Source organism: Aphanomyces invadans (assembly GCF_000520115.1).
Source record: "Aphanomyces invadans strain NJM9701 unplaced genomic scaffold supercont1.13, whole genome shotgun sequence".
In the NCBI taxonomy this organism is placed as follows: domain Eukaryota; phylum Oomycota; class Saprolegniomycetes; order Saprolegniales; family Verrucalvaceae; genus Aphanomyces; species Aphanomyces invadans.
The window spans coordinates 1483519-1499433 of NW_008580158.1; the positions used below are offsets into that span (position 1 = coordinate 1483519).

The 15915-nt window shown below is 53.5% G+C and overlaps 7 protein-coding genes across 9 annotated transcripts; 3 read left to right on the forward strand and 4 right to left on the reverse strand.

Annotated features, from left to right (window-relative positions):
* Positions 1 to 1437: 1437 nt before the first annotated feature.
* On the forward strand, positions 1438 to 3437 carry H310_07399 (amino-acid N-acetyltransferase). 3 transcript variants are annotated; one of them, XM_008872795.1, is made up of 6 exons: positions 1438 to 1928; positions 1981 to 2119; positions 2162 to 2445; positions 2497 to 2693; positions 2793 to 2998; positions 3045 to 3437. In XM_008872795.1, the coding sequence occupies exons 1-6, from the start codon at positions 1501 to 1503 to the stop codon at positions 3282 to 3284; spliced, it is 1494 nt and encodes a 497-aa protein (XP_008871017.1). In that variant the 5' UTR covers positions 1438 to 1500; the 3' UTR covers positions 3285 to 3437. The 3 variants fall into 3 exon arrangements, with proteins under 3 accessions (XP_008871017.1, XP_008871019.1, XP_008871018.1); XM_008872797.1 differs by having other exon boundaries at positions 1438 to 2119; XM_008872796.1 differs by having other exon boundaries at positions 2793 to 3437.
* On the reverse strand, positions 3143 to 3910 carry H310_07400 (hypothetical protein). The gene has a single exon (XM_008872798.1). The coding sequence runs from the start codon at positions 3866 to 3868 to the stop codon at positions 3596 to 3598; it is 273 nt and encodes a 90-aa protein (XP_008871020.1). The 5' UTR covers positions 3869 to 3910; the 3' UTR covers positions 3143 to 3595.
* Positions 3911 to 4257: 347 nt separating this feature from the next.
* Positions 4258 to 4826, reverse strand: H310_07401 (hypothetical protein). Its single transcript, XM_008872799.1, has one exon. The coding sequence runs from the start codon at positions 4805 to 4807 to the stop codon at positions 4490 to 4492; it is 318 nt and encodes a 105-aa protein (XP_008871021.1). The 5' UTR covers positions 4808 to 4826; the 3' UTR covers positions 4258 to 4489.
* Positions 4827 to 4920: 94 nt separating this feature from the next.
* H310_07402 (hypothetical protein) lies at positions 4921 to 5880 on the forward strand. Its single transcript, XM_008872800.1, has one exon. The coding sequence runs from the start codon at positions 4942 to 4944 to the stop codon at positions 5758 to 5760; it is 819 nt and encodes a 272-aa protein (XP_008871022.1). The 5' UTR covers positions 4921 to 4941; the 3' UTR covers positions 5761 to 5880.
* A 62-nt stretch (positions 5881 to 5942) lies between these two features.
* H310_07403 (hypothetical protein) lies at positions 5943 to 8414 on the reverse strand. The gene is made up of 7 exons (XM_008872801.1): positions 8021 to 8414; positions 7659 to 7963; positions 6885 to 7602; positions 6675 to 6830; positions 6515 to 6618; positions 6344 to 6455; positions 5943 to 6287 (listed from the first exon to the last, which is right to left on the reverse strand). Exons 1-7 carry the CDS (start codon positions 8361 to 8363, stop codon positions 6028 to 6030), a joined length of 1998 nt encoding a protein of 665 aa, XP_008871023.1. The 5' UTR covers positions 8364 to 8414; the 3' UTR covers positions 5943 to 6027.
* Positions 8415 to 8706: 292 nt separating this feature from the next.
* Positions 8707 to 10055, reverse strand: H310_07404 (hypothetical protein; the record flags this gene model as incomplete). The annotated part of the gene is made up of 6 exons (XM_008872802.1): positions 8707 to 8931; positions 8983 to 9169; positions 9231 to 9560; positions 9611 to 9708; positions 9760 to 9986; positions 10034 to 10055. The coding sequence occupies 6 exons, from the start codon at positions 10053 to 10055 to the stop codon at positions 8707 to 8709; spliced, it is 1089 nt and encodes a 362-aa protein (XP_008871024.1).
* Positions 10056 to 13059: 3004 nt separating this feature from the next.
* On the forward strand, positions 13060 to 15915 carry H310_07405 (hypothetical protein). Its single transcript, XM_008872803.1, has 7 exons — positions 13060 to 13840; positions 13950 to 14261; positions 14308 to 14512; positions 14577 to 14952; positions 15008 to 15183; positions 15236 to 15407; positions 15469 to 15915. Exons 1-7 carry the CDS (start codon positions 13093 to 13095, stop codon positions 15763 to 15765), a joined length of 2286 nt encoding a protein of 761 aa, XP_008871025.1. The 5' UTR covers positions 13060 to 13092; the 3' UTR covers positions 15766 to 15915.

Below are 15915 nucleotides of genomic sequence, written 5' to 3' on the forward strand. Positions count from 1 at the left end.
GATGTTCAAGTTGGTGCGATGAGAATTCGGGGCCTCCATCCGAGCGGAATGCTTTGACCTTGATGCCCTTTTGCCGTTCGGAGAAGGCAATGATTTCTTGCGGGTTGGCGGTCTGTTGAGAGGCGTCGGTGGAGCGCACGAATCCAACGATCTTGTAGCCGGTGCAGTCGTCGACGCACGCCGTGTAGTAGCGGCAACCACTGACCGATGCGAAGGTAGTGGTTCCTTCGTCTCCGATGCACTCACTCACCTGGCTTGTAGGTTCTTGTTTTGCGCATGCAACGGTGACTCGGTGCATCTTGGCGCTGGGGCAGTCCATGCATGATCGGGCAGTCCTAGTCCGGCTTTGTCGCACGTGCGAAGCGCTTCAACGGGTGAGTGGCCGATACGGTGGTGCCAAAACGGCAGTTTATCGGCGACAGTCGCGGCTGAGTTGGCCGATTCGTAGGTGAACACTCCTTCGAGGATGTACAAGCGCTGATTGTTAGCGCAGGCCACGGTCTTTGAACCCAGGAGGATGGTACACGCGTCACGCTGCAATTCCACGCGGATCTTGGGATTGGCGCGCACCAGAGCCGGAACAGACAACAGACTCGTTGTCATTCCCTTGATCAGCAGGACGTCGGTCAAGGTGAGTGTCGATGGGGTTTGTGTGCTGATGTTGATCTTACCCATAAGTGTTGCTGTGGTGACTCCGCCGTTGGTGACGATGACCTTGCGGCTGCATGGCGTCTTGGCGTACAAGTGGTCAGCGGTGCCCGTCATATGTGCCGAGGTACCAGAGTCGATCACGATGTGGTGTTCGATGGTACGTGCGTCGCAGTCTTCGACCGACAGTGTCATGTCGGCTGCGTCGTCACTGTCTTCTGAAAATGGTGCATCGGCATATCTTCGCTGCCGTCGCTAGGTTGTGGGGATGCGAGGGACGACTCGGTTTCGAACACTGGACTGGCTCAACTTCGTCTTCGCTTGAGGGTGCGGGTTCGGCGTCGGCTGAGGTGCCGATGGCATGGAGGTACATGTGTCGTCGCTGTGTGTCTCGGATGTTTTCTGTTGGTGCCGAGAATCGTAGGTTGGGGAAGAGGAATTCGCTGTCGGCGATATACGTCTCGTAGGCCAGGACTCCAAGCCACGGGTAATCCGTTGCAATCATCGTACATCTGAATCCAGAATTATGTTCTCCCCTGTATCAAAACTACACTACTGCTTTCGTCGTGTCAATCCGGTCCGCATCGAGCCACAGCGCTACTATTGGCTTACAACCGCATCTTCTCCCGTTCACGCATCTGTGGTGAGCTCCATGCTCGCTGTCGCGTCAAGACTCTGGACTGTCAAGTCCGTAACAGGGTTATTCGCACCGTGACCTTTCGCCCTCAAGATCATACAGTACCAACATAGGTTCGGATACTGGTGTCATAGTATCCGGAAATCCTAACGAGAAAACGAGCGCAATCCACTTGCTAGGTTCACGCTCAGGTGGCATTGAGATCTGACCGAGGCATGAAGCGATTCTTCCGCGTGAAGTCGGCTATGGCCATGCACAACCGTCGTCAGTACACCACCATGGGCCTTCTCATGGATGTTCCACCGGAATGCCTGAAAGTGGCCGAAGCAAAACCTCAATTGGCGCTGCCCCAATTGAACTCGTTCACGGAAATGTTTCGAAGTATGTCGCCGTACATCAACGTCCACCGCGGGACAAAGATGGTGATTCATCTGTGCGGGGGTCTCATTGAGTCGCCCGTGTTTTCCACGACCATGCAAGACATTGCGCTCTTAAACTCGTTTGGCATTCAGATCATTCTCGTGGCAGGGTCGCGGCCTCAGATCGATACTCGACTTGAACATCGCGACATTCCGAATGTAGTTAAGCGTGGCTACCGTGTCACGGACACTGACGTTCTGGCATGCGCTATGGACGCGGCTGGGTTTGTCCGCCTTAGCTACATGGAATTCAATGTTACGATGCACTTGGTGTAGGTCCGTCCGCTTTCGCATTGAAAGTGCGCTTGGACGAGGGATTTTGAACGCTCCAGGAGACAAGCAAGCCATCAGCATTTCCAGCGGCAACTACGTGCACGCCCAGCCCGTTGGCGTTCGAGGTGGGGTGGACTACAAGGTATTTGTCCGTGGTTGCTACCTGACCTCATTGCGACAATAGTTCAGTGGCGAGGTGCGCCGAGTCAATGACAAGAAGATCAGCGCGGCACTGGATGCCGGGGACATTGTTCTTTTGTCGGACATTGCATACAGTGCGTCCGGCGAGGTGTTCCACATCCTGTCCGAGCAAATTGCAGCCAAATGCGCCGTCCAGATGAACGCGGACAAACTCATTTTTCTCCACGACGGCGAAGTCATGGTCGATGTCCGCAACAATCAAGCTGTGCACACGCTCCTTATTCGTCAAGCCCAGCAGTACCTCGAATTGGCATCGCTGGACCCGAGGTACCGAATCGCCGTCGAAGCTAGCCTAGCTGATGTGTGTACTCGTCGTAGCATAAATCCCAACTTCATTTCGTACTTAAAGCATGCGACCAAGTCGTGCATCAGCGGCGTCAAGCGATCGCATCTGGTGTCGCGTCATACGGACGGCGCACTGTTGCAAGAACTGTTTACGCGTGATGGCGACGGAATTATGATTTCCAAAGAAATGTACGAAGGCGTGCGCATGGCGCGAAGCGCAGACATTCCCAGTACGCAGCCAATTTAGTACAAGTCCAGAGTCCATCCTCACCCACTTAGTGGGTGGTCGTCGTTGTGGCGCCGTTCTTGCGACTCATGCACGTGAGTAGGCATCATGCGGTTGATTCAACCCATGCTGGACGCAGACATCCTCGTGTCGCGGTCTCAAGAGCAAATCGAGTCAAACGTGCACATGTTCACCGTGGTCGAGCGTGACGGGGCCATCATTGCGTGTTGCACGTTGCAGCCATACGAGTCCAACTTTGCCGAAATGGCGTGTGTCGCCGTGGACCCAGCTTATCGCAAGCTCGGCAAGGTGCAGGAATAGTCGAGTTTGCTCCGTTGTTAATGGCAATTGATAGGGCAATGCGCTCCTTGGGTTTATCTTGCGCAAAGCTTCCGCAATGGGAGTCAAGTACCTCTTTGTGCTTACGACCCGCACGTCGCATTGGTTCATGGAGCGTGGGTTTGCGCCCGCCCAAGTGTCGGACCTGCCGCCCACAAAGCAGGCATCGATCGACCCGACGCGGCAATCCAAGGTGTATATCATGGACATCAGCAGTCGCCGCATGGTCGAAGAAAAGGAGCTATTGCTGTTATAACATGAATATTCCACACGTAAATAACATTTGATGGCCGAGTAAAGCATGACGCTGGGACTTGCCATGGAATGATATTGCAGGAACGCAAGGTCGACAAAGTCGCGAATGTCCTCAGCAGCCTCGTCGAGATCCGCGTCCAACTCGGACTGGAACGCGACTCCGCTCAACGCATGGAGGGCTTCGAATCGATGGCATTTGTTTGCGGTTTAATAAGTGTTGAGGATGAAATATTGAATCTGGCTTAGTCACGGCTTGTGCCGCGTGGTTGGGACAATAGTGTAGTGGAAGACACACCAGCCTAGTTGTGCGATTTACTGTTGCGCGCCGGTCCCCATGCTGTCTTGAACGCGTTGCATGGTCTTGCCAACTTGCAAATGGGCTTGCATGTATTTACCCACGCAGCGATCGACGCAGCTCATTTCGCCAACGTTCAATTCGGCGTCATGGAAGCGGTAATTGCACTTCTTGAAGCACACTTCTGCCATCTTGTTGAACAAGTCCGTGTACATTTCCATTTCTACTTTGGCCATTTGCATTTGTTGGTCCATGACCGGCGCGGCAGCGGGAGCGGGCTTGGCAAACATCGTGATCGCAAGTCTGGTGAGTGGTGCGTCGTCAAGTGCCAGTCCACCAAAGTGCACATATCGTATCCGAAAATCCGGATAAAATACCCCAATGCCCATTTATTCATTAACATAATTCTAGTATAACGTAAAATCCCACAAGGTCAGGCTTGCGCGAGTGTGGCGGGCGTCCGATATGCAACAGTTCTGGCTTGAGGAGGGTACGGACAGTGAAGAGCTGAGTGTAATTTCTTGTCCATTTGCAGCAGCCTTGGGTGTAGTTGGGGATGCAGCTGATCGTGGCCTCTTTCCTAGTCAACGGGAGTTTTTCACTACCCGTTGAAAGCATCGTGGCACAGTTCGGGCGGTGGCTGCGGCTTGCAGCCATACCTTGAGTATGGCATGACCATCAAGGAGCTGCAATCGATAAGTTATATCGTATGGAATTACCAGCGAGTGACACTTTGCTTCGACAACGCATTCTTGAGCTTGTGCAAAGGTGGACCAGCAATCTCGTGAATATGCTACTTCATTCGGTGCAATTGTGTTTGGAACTGCACATACGTTTTGGTAATGCAGAGTTGCGACTGGACCAACTCACGGAGGAAGCCACGACGGGATTGTTCGATATGCACGCTTCGACTAGTATTCAAACAGGTCGCTCGGTTTCGTGGGCGGCGCCTCCTGTGCTAGTTTTTCTTGTAGCGTTGGCAGGTATTGATTCAATTTGTAGTATGCTTGCAAGTACTTGCCGACGCATCGGTCGTCGCACGTGGACTCGCCCATGTCCAAGTCGCCTTCTCGAAAGCGATGGACGCACTTTTCAAAGCAGATCTGGCGCATCCTGTCCTGCATGTGCATGAGCGTGTCTGCCTCTTGCTTGACTGACTCCATGATTCTCTTCTGCTCCGCCGTCGCCTCGGCCGGTGCCACCCGCGTGGTCTGGAACCCAGGAAACATCTCGGTGCTTGTGGTGGAGTCGCCCAATGGTGAGTTCTCGTCGCAGATTGGTCCATTTTAAGCCAATTAAGACGTACTACGGATATTTTATCCGGAAATTTTATTGGGAAGCTGCAATTCTAAGCTTCAAGTGCATGGTGTCGACCGTTCTTGGGCACAAGGGGTGCCGCTGGATTGCCCTGGGCTGGACAGCGTTTATCGCCGAGAACCTGGTCCTGTCTGAGTTCAAGGAACACATTGTGGCTCAGTTTGGACAAGACAACTACCGGCTGACGTACTCGACGTTGTCGACGGCTGCGTGTGGGTCCATTGCGTATGGATACCTTGTGCATGGACGGCAAACTGGTCCGATGGTGACGTCATTGGCCAAGCGCTTCCCGCTGGCAGTATTTTCGGTGCAAGCGTTGGGGCTAGCTGGCATCGCGGCACTAGCGATGCCAAAGCTACAGATCCCATTTACTACAAACAATGACATCACGGCTGAAATGACTCCGTCGTCAACAAAGGAGACTGCAGTGCCAACCTTTTCGGTGCAATGCCCTGTGGACTTCAAGGCAGGCAAGGTCGACTTGAAGGAAATCACTCGCTACCCCATGCTGTTTTCGTTTGGACTGGCCACGCTCGGCACGAGCTTGGCATCTCCGTACTTGTCGCTGCGGCTCTTGGCAGGCTTTCCGATTGTGATGGCTGTCGTGGGCGGCTTGCATCAAGACCGTCGTCACCTGCGCTCGGGTGAACTGGACCAGGCTACGTATGAAAAGACTAGCTTGCTGCCGTTTGTCGCGCTGGCCCAACATGGCGGGTGGGAAGACCTGGCCGACAAGCTGCCATGGGTTAACATTGGAGTTGGTGTGGCATTCGCACTGGGGCTTGCTCGTCGCCGTATGGTCATGCTTAAGCCAGCATTGTTACCTTCAGGTGTGTCGTCCAAGCTACCTCCTCCTCTGGCATAGCTTTCCCCGTTGCATCATCAATGCACTTATACCAAAGCTTCTCATTTCTTGACAAGTTTATTTGGAGAGACTCGTTCGGCCATGTGCCATTAACATGACACCAACTAGCATTGACGTCGCTGCACTGTTCCTGCGATGCTTCACAATTCTAATTTATGCCATGCAAAGCCACTGCATGTTGCGCTGTCCTGACGTGACAAATCGCAGCAGCGTTGATTACGCTGATTCGACGAACGTGCTAGGACACATATTATTAACGTGGACGTGCTACCACCCGCCCATGAAGACCTCGACCACTGACAGTGGAGTGTTGTCCGACAGCACATCTTGCCGATGGCAGGCCGAGCCAGAGAATCCAGTCGCGCAACGACACTTTCCTGTTTGAAAATAGCACACGCCACGGTTCGAACACTCGACAAAGCACTTGTTGCCCGCGACCCCGACGCCGACACCCCCCGGTGCTGGCACTCCAGAGCAATCTGTTTCGTCCTGGGGAGTGAGTGGGTCATTTCCGCTCGGGCAGTGGCCTGTTACGAGCAAAATCATTCCTCCAGCACACTCAAACAATCGAAAGAAAACGTACGCAAAGAGCAATCTGCTCCAAACCACTCGGCCACTCGTGTCTCGCCTGCGCCCAGGCCCACGGGCCATGACGAGTCACAGACGCAGCCGAATATTCTGTTGGCATCCCACGCCTGCAGAGTCAACCCATTTCATTCGATCAGCACTGAGGTCGTGCATGTGCATGTCGAACCGTGTGTGTTGTTGGAGTGGACAGCGGCAGCGCCGACGTACTCCTGGACCATTCGCTGATACTCATACATCGGCCATGTCCCGAACAGTTTTTGGGGCAGGACGCTAGAGCAAAGCATGAGTTCTGAGCTCATTGCAGACACATGGATTCGGCTTCGTACTTCGCTGGCACGCACTACCTTCGTATCCCGGGACGCATTGACACAAACCACTCGTGCGATTGCAAAGCCCACGCCCCGAGCATTCGAGCACAGTTTGGTGGGCGAGAGATTTTGACGTTGGGACATCTGACCATGCTAAATCCGACGGACACGTTCCTATTCATGCACAGCACATGAAATCCCGCAACGGACAATGGCGGGTTGGCGTACGAAGGGAGCAATCGGGGGCTTTATAGTCGGTCACATCAGTCGATGCACCAAAGCCAGGATGGCAAACGCACGTGCTGCTCATGAGGGTACAGTCGCCGTGGCCGCTGCAGTCATTCAAGAATCTGCACCCAACGCCCCCGATGTTGGCGCTTTCTTCCAGGATATTGTTGTAGCTATCGAACGTTCGCACGATGTACGATCCTGTTGCGTGCAGAGGTGGCGTTCGAACCCCGTTCAGCGTGAATCGAACGCCGTTTTGCGAAGCCACGGGGGTTCCCGCAATCGTGATAGTCAACGTCTGCCCGCTGATTACCGCCGTACTCATGCCGTTAATTCCGCTGTTGTAGGCAACAATCGTGGACCCGGAAGGGTTGAGGTCGTAGCCTGACGGAAACGTGGCCGTGATGCTTCCCCCGACAGGAATTGGCGTCATCAAGTTGAGCAGGACGTAAGCAGACGTGATTGTGTTTGGCGTCGTCGCAGTCGTCCGAACACGGGCAAACCGAAGATGCGATTTGATGATAGGCACACCGGGCAACGAAACTCTCTGATATACTTTGGCGTCCATGTCCAGCGTCGACACGATGATATCTTCCCAAGCTGTCAGACACGCCTCGTCATAGAACTCATTGCATGATGTCCCGGGGTTCGTGATGCCCTGAAGAGTGTAGTTGTACGTCCCAGGAACCAGAGCAAACGTGTTGATGTAGATCGAGACCTACGTGGGCTTGTTATCATCTTGAAAATCCTTCGAGGCGGCTGCTGTATGCGTACGTTATTGCCCACGGCTGAGACGGTGTATGTGGTTGCGCCAAACCCGGTGGTATCCAGCACGATCGGTGACAACACAGCATACCGCGCTGGAAACGTCGCCCGAAGGATCGACCCCACGGGCAACGTCACCAATGTTGTGAACATAAACTTCCACGGTTCGTTGGAGCCTGCCGTTGAATTGCTTGACAACGCAGCGAGAAGGGCCGGGTTGGACGAGATTGCCGTGCCAGCGACTGAGGCAGCTTCGAGCAAAACTCCGGCAGCATCATACGTCGACACATTAAACATTAAGGTGGTGCCAACTCCTACATTTGCACGTCATCGTGCAGTGACTTGGTAAATCAAGGGACTGACGAACGAACCTGGGTTAAAGACTCCGTCGAGTGTGAACGACACAACACCGACTGCGACGGCAGCCGTAGCTATGGTAATGCGAGGCACGACTCCAACTATCGAGAGCGCAGACGACGCATCAATGCCCACTGGAGACATGAACGCTGTTGGTTTGACGGTAAACCCCGAAGGAAATGTCATGCGAATCGAGCCCCCGACGGGAACTACGATGGTTGTCGTCAACGACACATCCACGGATGTCTGTGCTCCTGCCACCGAGCTTTGAAGCGTCACAGTAGCAGTCGACGCGGCCACCGAGCTCAAACAAACCATACAAACGAACCACAGCGTTCGTAGCCATGGCACTTGCATCCCGTCGGCAGTTCTTGACGAGCGGTGTTCAAGTGTATCCTTCCGTGTCGGTTTGTTTACCGTACTTTAACGAAACGGTACCAATGAAATCGGACTTAGTGTGTCCTTGTCCCAGCGTTTGGCTTATGTCCCAGGGTCGCGAGAAGCGGCGGCGCGGCGCCACAAGGCAAGGCGCTCAAACAGGCGTGGCATCCACCAGGACAGCGCTTGGGTAGTAGTAGGATCTGCACATCGTGCTTTAGGTTCTTCCGAACTTCGTCGTCCTACGTCTTGGTAACCCGACTTCTGACCGAAAGACGAGCGTCGTAGTAGCAACTGCAGTTTAGGGAACACTAAAACCTTCCTAAGGGGCATTTCCCGGCAACGACTCTTGGAGAGACTTGGTTCCCCAAGGGTTGCCGGCAGGGCGGGACGTGGGAGCAGCCGGGGCGGGCGCAGCTGCAGCAGGTTGTCCCCATGGGTTGCCAGCCGGACGAGGGGGCTGACGCGCTGTCGAGATGGGGGTTGGGACAGGAGTGTTTGAACGTGCCTTCAAGCCTCGGAATTGGGCTTGAATTTTCGTCGCTGCCTAAACAGTGTGCAGGGGTTAGCCACACGAGGTAGCTATACAAGAATGTACTTGTTCTTCGGTCAGGGGGCACGCATCAGGGAACGACGATCCAATCTTGGCGCGGTCGCCACGCCCGATGGAGAAGCACTTGATAATGGCGCGGTAGGGCCCCAATTGCACTTCGTTCGCTTCTTCGCCGTTTAAAAAGCACAGCGTGTACAAGGCCATTTCGAATTCCGGGCTCACGCCGATCAAGCTACTCCAAACCATGATTCAAACCAACTCATGCGATACCTCAAGAAGGATGGATGCAGCACCTGGTCGAGACAGGCTTGGTTTCTTTTTCCCACGCGAATTGGATGGTCACGAGTTGTTCGTACTCGTCGGGCTCCAACGTCGATCGTCCACGTTGCTTGGGCTTGATGTACCCCAAGTAGTCGAGACGACCCGCTTTCTCTTCCAAGTACATTTGGATCCAGTTGTGGAACCCCGACACTTGGCCGTCCTTGACTTCTCCGATGAAGACATGTTCGAACCCAGAACTGTCATTGGCAACTTCGCGGCGGTACAGACCGAACCAAATGTCGTGCATCTTGCGCTTGAACGCACGCAGGTCGCCTTTGAACTTGCCGTTCTTTTCCAACCATCTACGTCATCGGATTAAACCAGGTCATCACGAGACAGAGTCGAGCCGTACGCATGCGCGTATTTGATCACTTTGGTTTCAGCGATCGCGTCAATGAACTCTTCGTTCTCCTTGAGCTCTTCGCGGGTCACGGTTTCTGCCACACCAGTCTACGTTGTCCACGTGAGACCGTGATCACGTCCACCGATCGAAGGACGTACACCGCGCTCGTAGTTGTCGAGCAATGCCGTGAACAACTTGAACGTTTTCTTGTTGAACACTTCCGCGTTGACATACGTGAAGAGGTTGTCTGGGGCGACGTCGCCAGTTTGGTACGGGCTCTTGCCACGTTGCAAGTTGATCTGGTAGTGTTCGTTCGGGTTGAGGCGGTTTTCGTCGAGTTCCCAGAGGCGGTTGCACGCATCGGACAAGCTCTTGAGTTCAGCAGCTACATCACATCAGGATACCATAGCGACCAGCGAGTAAGGTTCATACAAGTGGGCAGGACAAAGGCCATGGTTCAGGCTCGGGGCAGGCGCTAAATTGCGAAGTGATCGAGTTGACGCGCAGCCGCCTGACGGCCACCTTGCCACTCTCCCGACGGCCGATTAAGCCAATCACAAATGATCGCGATGAGATGTACGTACGACTTGGGCTTTATACTACGTGAAAATGAGAAAGTCGTACATACAGCTCGCTTGAACACGTACATTGACGTACTAGGGATTTTCCTTTGTTGTAGGTGAGATACATAGCACCAGAAGCTGAAGAATATCTGTGGGATGTGTTCACGAACGACCTGCGGCGTGTGCCACAAGCCAACGTGGTGAGTGTAGCTTGGATCGATGACGCTTTGACGCACACAACCACTTGCTCTTGGCCAGGACCGGATGTGGTATGCACATTGAAAGCGCGCTGCGAGGTATATGACACCCACGTTCTAGTATTTAATGCTCATGTCGAGCGTGTACGAAGGCGTTCCGGAAGATGCGCGTTGCCCCGAGTACCTGACCGGCAAACACAAGAGCAGCGTCATGCAGCCTCTCGTATTTGTCGCCATCCTAGTGGGCATCTATTTCTTCCTTCGCAACCGCTCGGACACTACAGGACTGACCCGGGAATAATGATGAGCTTTGGCCGTTGATTCGAATGAGCTGTCGGTAGTCGATTGATGCACCACACACTTGGACTTCGGGCCCAATTGGATAAATGGAACTTACTAAACTGGGCATTAGAGTCGCTGTTGCAGGCGATCGTAGGTCGGTGCATGAAGTTTGTTGTCCTCGGCCAGCACTACAATTCGACGCCGCGTGCATCCGTGAACCCTCTTGACGTGGTTGTGTGCGATGTATGGCCCTGAATGCGATGATTGTCTTGGGTTTTCGAGGGGATCATGTCGCGAACTTGGCGCAGTGCGCTATGAGGAAGTGTGCAGGAGGTACAATCCGGCAACTCTTCCAGTCGTTTTCGGATGAAGAGTTAATTGAGTCTTCACGCTGTCATCCATACCGAGTCAAAAGAAATGAGTGCAACGTAGAACTCGGCGCGTGGAAATGGAGAATCGATCGATTGCTCCAAGAGATCGAGCATGCGATGTCTCAAGGTGTCGGTGCAGCCATCGAGCCACGCATAGGCTGTTTTGAAATCATCCGTCCAACTGAGCTGCTCAAATGTTTCAGCAAGTGCAATTACCGACACATTGGCACTTCCACGAGTTGCAGACGTCGGCTTAGTTCGTACCTAATGAGTGGGCATTCGCACCACTGTCGTCGCGATTGTTGTAAACCTTGTCGTCATCGTGACTTATTTGTCATGCCGCATCGTTGTGTGCGTTCATTTGCCATTCGAATGGTCCCCTGCATCGATGCGGTTTTCGTTTATCTGCGTCGTCACCAGTGTTGCCATGCGCAACAGTGAACGAGACGAGTGCAAGATTCAATTTGAACTCCAAACAATACTTGCAATTCTTGCTGCCTTGTGAAACTATGTTTGCCCAGACGGTTTGTCCGCAAATAAAGCAAATGCGGTGAGGTGGGCTGTGGAAGGCAGCGTCATGTCTCGACTCGACATGATGTGCGTTCGTATTTCAAAGCGTAGAGGCTCGATTAGGAGGCGACAGCTCAATGCTCCGTTTACAACTCACAGTGGACACGCTGGCCGGATCCTTGCGTGCATCGGTTTGCATACGCTGTTGGAGTTTGTCGAGGCAAACCGTTCTCGATGTGTAGCCAAGCACGTTGCACCACAGATTTTCATTCATGGCGCCAGGTATTAACAACAGCGACGGGACGCGTAACATGGCCACAGGGCCATCCACGTGAACTGCAGCCATTACGCTTGTCAGCATGTGAATCACTGTCGAGTCGAACCACACGAGGCATTGTACCAAGAGTCCCCCGTCACAGGGCCAACCGAGTAAACTGCAGTCATTATTCCGTTCAGCATGTGAATCACTGTCGAGTCGAACCACACGAGGTTGTCGCGGCATTGTAGCAAAGCATCTCGTGCATATACCTACCCGTCTTGGAGCTGCGAGTAGCGATGGAGTATGACCCGCAGTCTATTGACGTGGCGCGGAACGCCCAAAACGGCACCGCTTGGGCTGGTTTGCCTTTGCCTTTCATGGCGCGTTCGATTCTTGGGGCGTAACATTACGACACAAATATCACAAAAGGTCGATTCGCAGAACCTCTGGACGCATTGGCAACGACGGTGGCGACGTAATCACCCAAATTCGGAGATGTGTCAAACTTGTATCCTGGCCGGGAAATATCGGTGATGAAGAGGGCATGGGAGACACCGAGCTAATCAAGACGGATCGCCAAGGCAGTAGCACATCGGTGTCGATTCTATCCATCGGAGGATTGGATACATGCGCCGCAACCGTGATCGTCATCCCGCTGTATGCAGTTTCTTTCCATACAGCTTCGCTTCTGACTAATCAAACGTTTACCACAAGTAGGCTGAACAAACACCGTATATACATCATTAGGGGATGGCCCACGTCGGCGTCCAAACGATCGACGTCTTAAAATAGGAATTCAACGTATCAAGCGACTGCTGGCGCGTAGGATCCTCCAAGTGCACAACGCATTTGCCTCACCGCCGTCAGTTCGACTGTGGTGGGGTCTGGCCAAAGTTGTTGCTGGAATTCAGCACATCAGCTGCAGGGCGTATCAGCATATTCAAAGACAGATAGTATCTATCGCCGTGCCAAGCAAGCACGGTTGAATTGGCCGATCATGGATCTACCTGTGCTGGCAGGGTCTGGTGGTATAGCATGCTGTGCTGGATTGCTGATGCAGGTCATTTCAGATTTGTGACCTGTGACTTTCGATTCCAGCGCAGAAAGACGTGACAGGCGTTCTGTCAAAACGGATACATGGCTACACAGAGCGGAGCGGTATTTGGCGAAACGATTGACAAAATAAGAGTACCAATTTGGTGATGGCCCAATGGGAACCATTGGCTGGTGGTAGCAAAAGGCCGATTGACAGAGTCAGCACCTGTGTTAATTGGCTCACAAACCCGGCACACCCAATCCATCGAAACCCATGCTGCGGCTGTCCATGCAGGCGGTGCTGCGCTCAAGCAGCCTTCCAAAGAACTCGCTTCTGCATCCACATCACTCATTCAGTGCGTCACCGTTGCTTCTGCGTACCGTGTCGACAATCGTCCCAGTGCACACGACGCCTCGTAAGAAGAAACGAAAGGGAAACCAGCAAAATGTCGCCAAGTCGCCGGCACACGACAACGCACCCAATCAGCCCGCAATGAAGGCTAACACAACAGCTTTGGACAGCATCGCCCAGGATCAGGCCCAAGATGCCACCGGCGACGACTTGGCTGTGTCTTTTAAATCCGCATCAACGACGCCGTTTGCCGAAAGCGCTAAACCTGCCTCTGCAACGTCGCCTTCGAAACGTAGCGACAACCAAGCGGCGGCTTCTACAGACCTGGTTGTGAGTGGCCAAAAGAGTAAAAACGAGGGCAAGAAGCAAGCACTCCCTCCCACCAAGCCAGCGGTATCGCCGTTGGTGGAAGAAGCTCAGGTAGTCATTGGCCTGCTGGAGGACATTGCTCAGCGACAACGCGCGCTGCCGTCAGCTGCACATGTGACGACCATGCTGAACTATACATCGCGCGAGCACGAAGACACATTTTTCAAGCTTTTTGAGCTGTACCGAAAGCACGGCAACCCAAACGTGGACTCGACATTCCTCGTGCCAGGAGTCGTGAAGTCTTGCGAAGTCGGCAACTCGAAGCAAGCTGTGGCCATCGCGATGGACATGGTGAACAATGGTGCGTATCTCTATTCCATTTCTGGATCGCCCATTCCTCAATTCTTGCACGCTGCTTTGCTCAATAATGGTATTCCATTCTCACTCTGTCTTTCGACTGCATTCATCAGGCCGAAAAGTTGACCGCCATACACTGCACTTGATCCTGCGGACCGCCGAATCCAACAATGCGGCAGCGGATGCACTGAGTGTGCTGGATTTGCTCCTTCAAGAAGGCCATTTGGTCACGACCCAAGATTACCAGCGTATCCTGGCGATCTGTACTGCTGACCACCACGAAGACGGGGCTCTGCGCATTTTGCAAGCTCTGCGCCCATTGACCAACATTGCTTCGGACACGTATTTACATTGGCTCTCGCGGTCCGCCATGGTCTGGCGTGCGGACATCTTTTTGGCATTGCTACAGGAAATGCGGTTGGCAAGTACGTTGTGTGATGGTATGTTGTGGTGGACTTGACCTGGCCTTAGACATCGAGCCGCGCATTCCATCGTTGACTTCGCTGGAAGTGGGCCGTAAAGATCCTGCGTTGACCGTTATGGAGGGTGTCCGCGCTGTTGGTCTTGACCCTTGCTTTGCCATGTCGGCCGTGTACGAGTCGATTGCGAAAGCCATCGGGAAGGATCGCCGGGACGGGGGCGTCACTCGCAGACAGCGGGAAGCCGCGTTGGAAAAGTACAATTTCCCCTTTTAGTCGCGTCCTCCAACCCTTGATGGTCGGTCCTGACGATGTGGACAGGTTTGGGACATTGCGGGTGCACAAACTGGATTGGGAAGTGCAGCCGATTCCGCAGCTTTTGGAAACCCAAGCTGCGGGCCTGCTCCTCAAGAAAGAAACTTTCCAGCGTCTCAAGTACCAGCAAGTGACCCGGGTGGAGTCGTACTTGAACATGCTTCCTATCACGACCAACGTGACGTTGAACCTGCGCAAGCAACTCCTTCGAATGTCGTTGCTTGTCAACACACATCGCGTCAAGCGCAACAAGTACTTGATCCTGGGCGAATACGAACGTGGCAAATCGCTCATTGAGTTGAGCACCCACCACAACTACCCACCCGTGTCGCTCATGCGGATTATTCTCGAAGCCCGTGGCCTCAGCCCTCGAGCCATCAAGGTTCTGACGCTCAATCTCTACTCTTTTGGGCTAAACGCCCGTGATGGATCTGTAGAATGCGTTGGCGGCTCCTGGCGACCTCACCCCCCGCGACAACAACGAATTGAACCGTGCCAAGCTGAATGACTCGATTCATCGCAACGACCCGCTCCTGGACTTGCCTGACTACACTTCGTCTTCACTCGAAACCACGTTGATGCACTACATTATCTCCAAGGGCATCCGCGTCAAGTACACATTGATTCTATGCGATGCCATTTGACTTATCCTTTGTGGCTTATAGAACGCAAGCGGAATTGGCCATCGACCAAGAAAAGATTTATGGCAGGCCGGTGATTTCCCCGGATTTGCTTTTGCTGGACCCAGTCCTGATCAACGGTGTTCCCGTTCGTTGGATCGATGCCAAGAATTACTACGGCGCTCACATTGTGAACAAGCGCTTGATTGCCAAGCAGGTGAGTTGAATCTGAAGTCGACTGTTTGTCCAACCGTTTGCTCATCATATCCTGAATCTAGCTGGCATCTTATGTGAAGGAATGGGGCCCTGGCGCCGTCGTGTACGGGATGGGGTATAGTGACATGATGTCGATTCCTGGCGTCGTCTGCCTCGACATGACCCCGATTCCGAAAACGTCGTGGGGCAAGTTCAAAATGGTGTCAAAGTCGTATATGCACACGTTCCGCAACTTGTTTCGGTGGGCGCCGCACCTGGGCAGTGAATTGACCCAAGAGTACCCGACGTCCAACGACTTGACCGAAGTTCGACGGGAAAAAGGAGCTCAAGAGCGGTTGGAGCGTCCTTCCAAGCCGTAGAAAGAAGAGCCCTCAGGCCATCGTATTAGATAACACCACCACATGGTCCAAGTGTTGTGCGCTGCGTGTGTCGAAACTTAAAGGGTTTCATTCGCTCCACTGACGTGGCCGCTTGTCTGAAGTGTGCGACCTTTTCATAGCTGCGGCTTA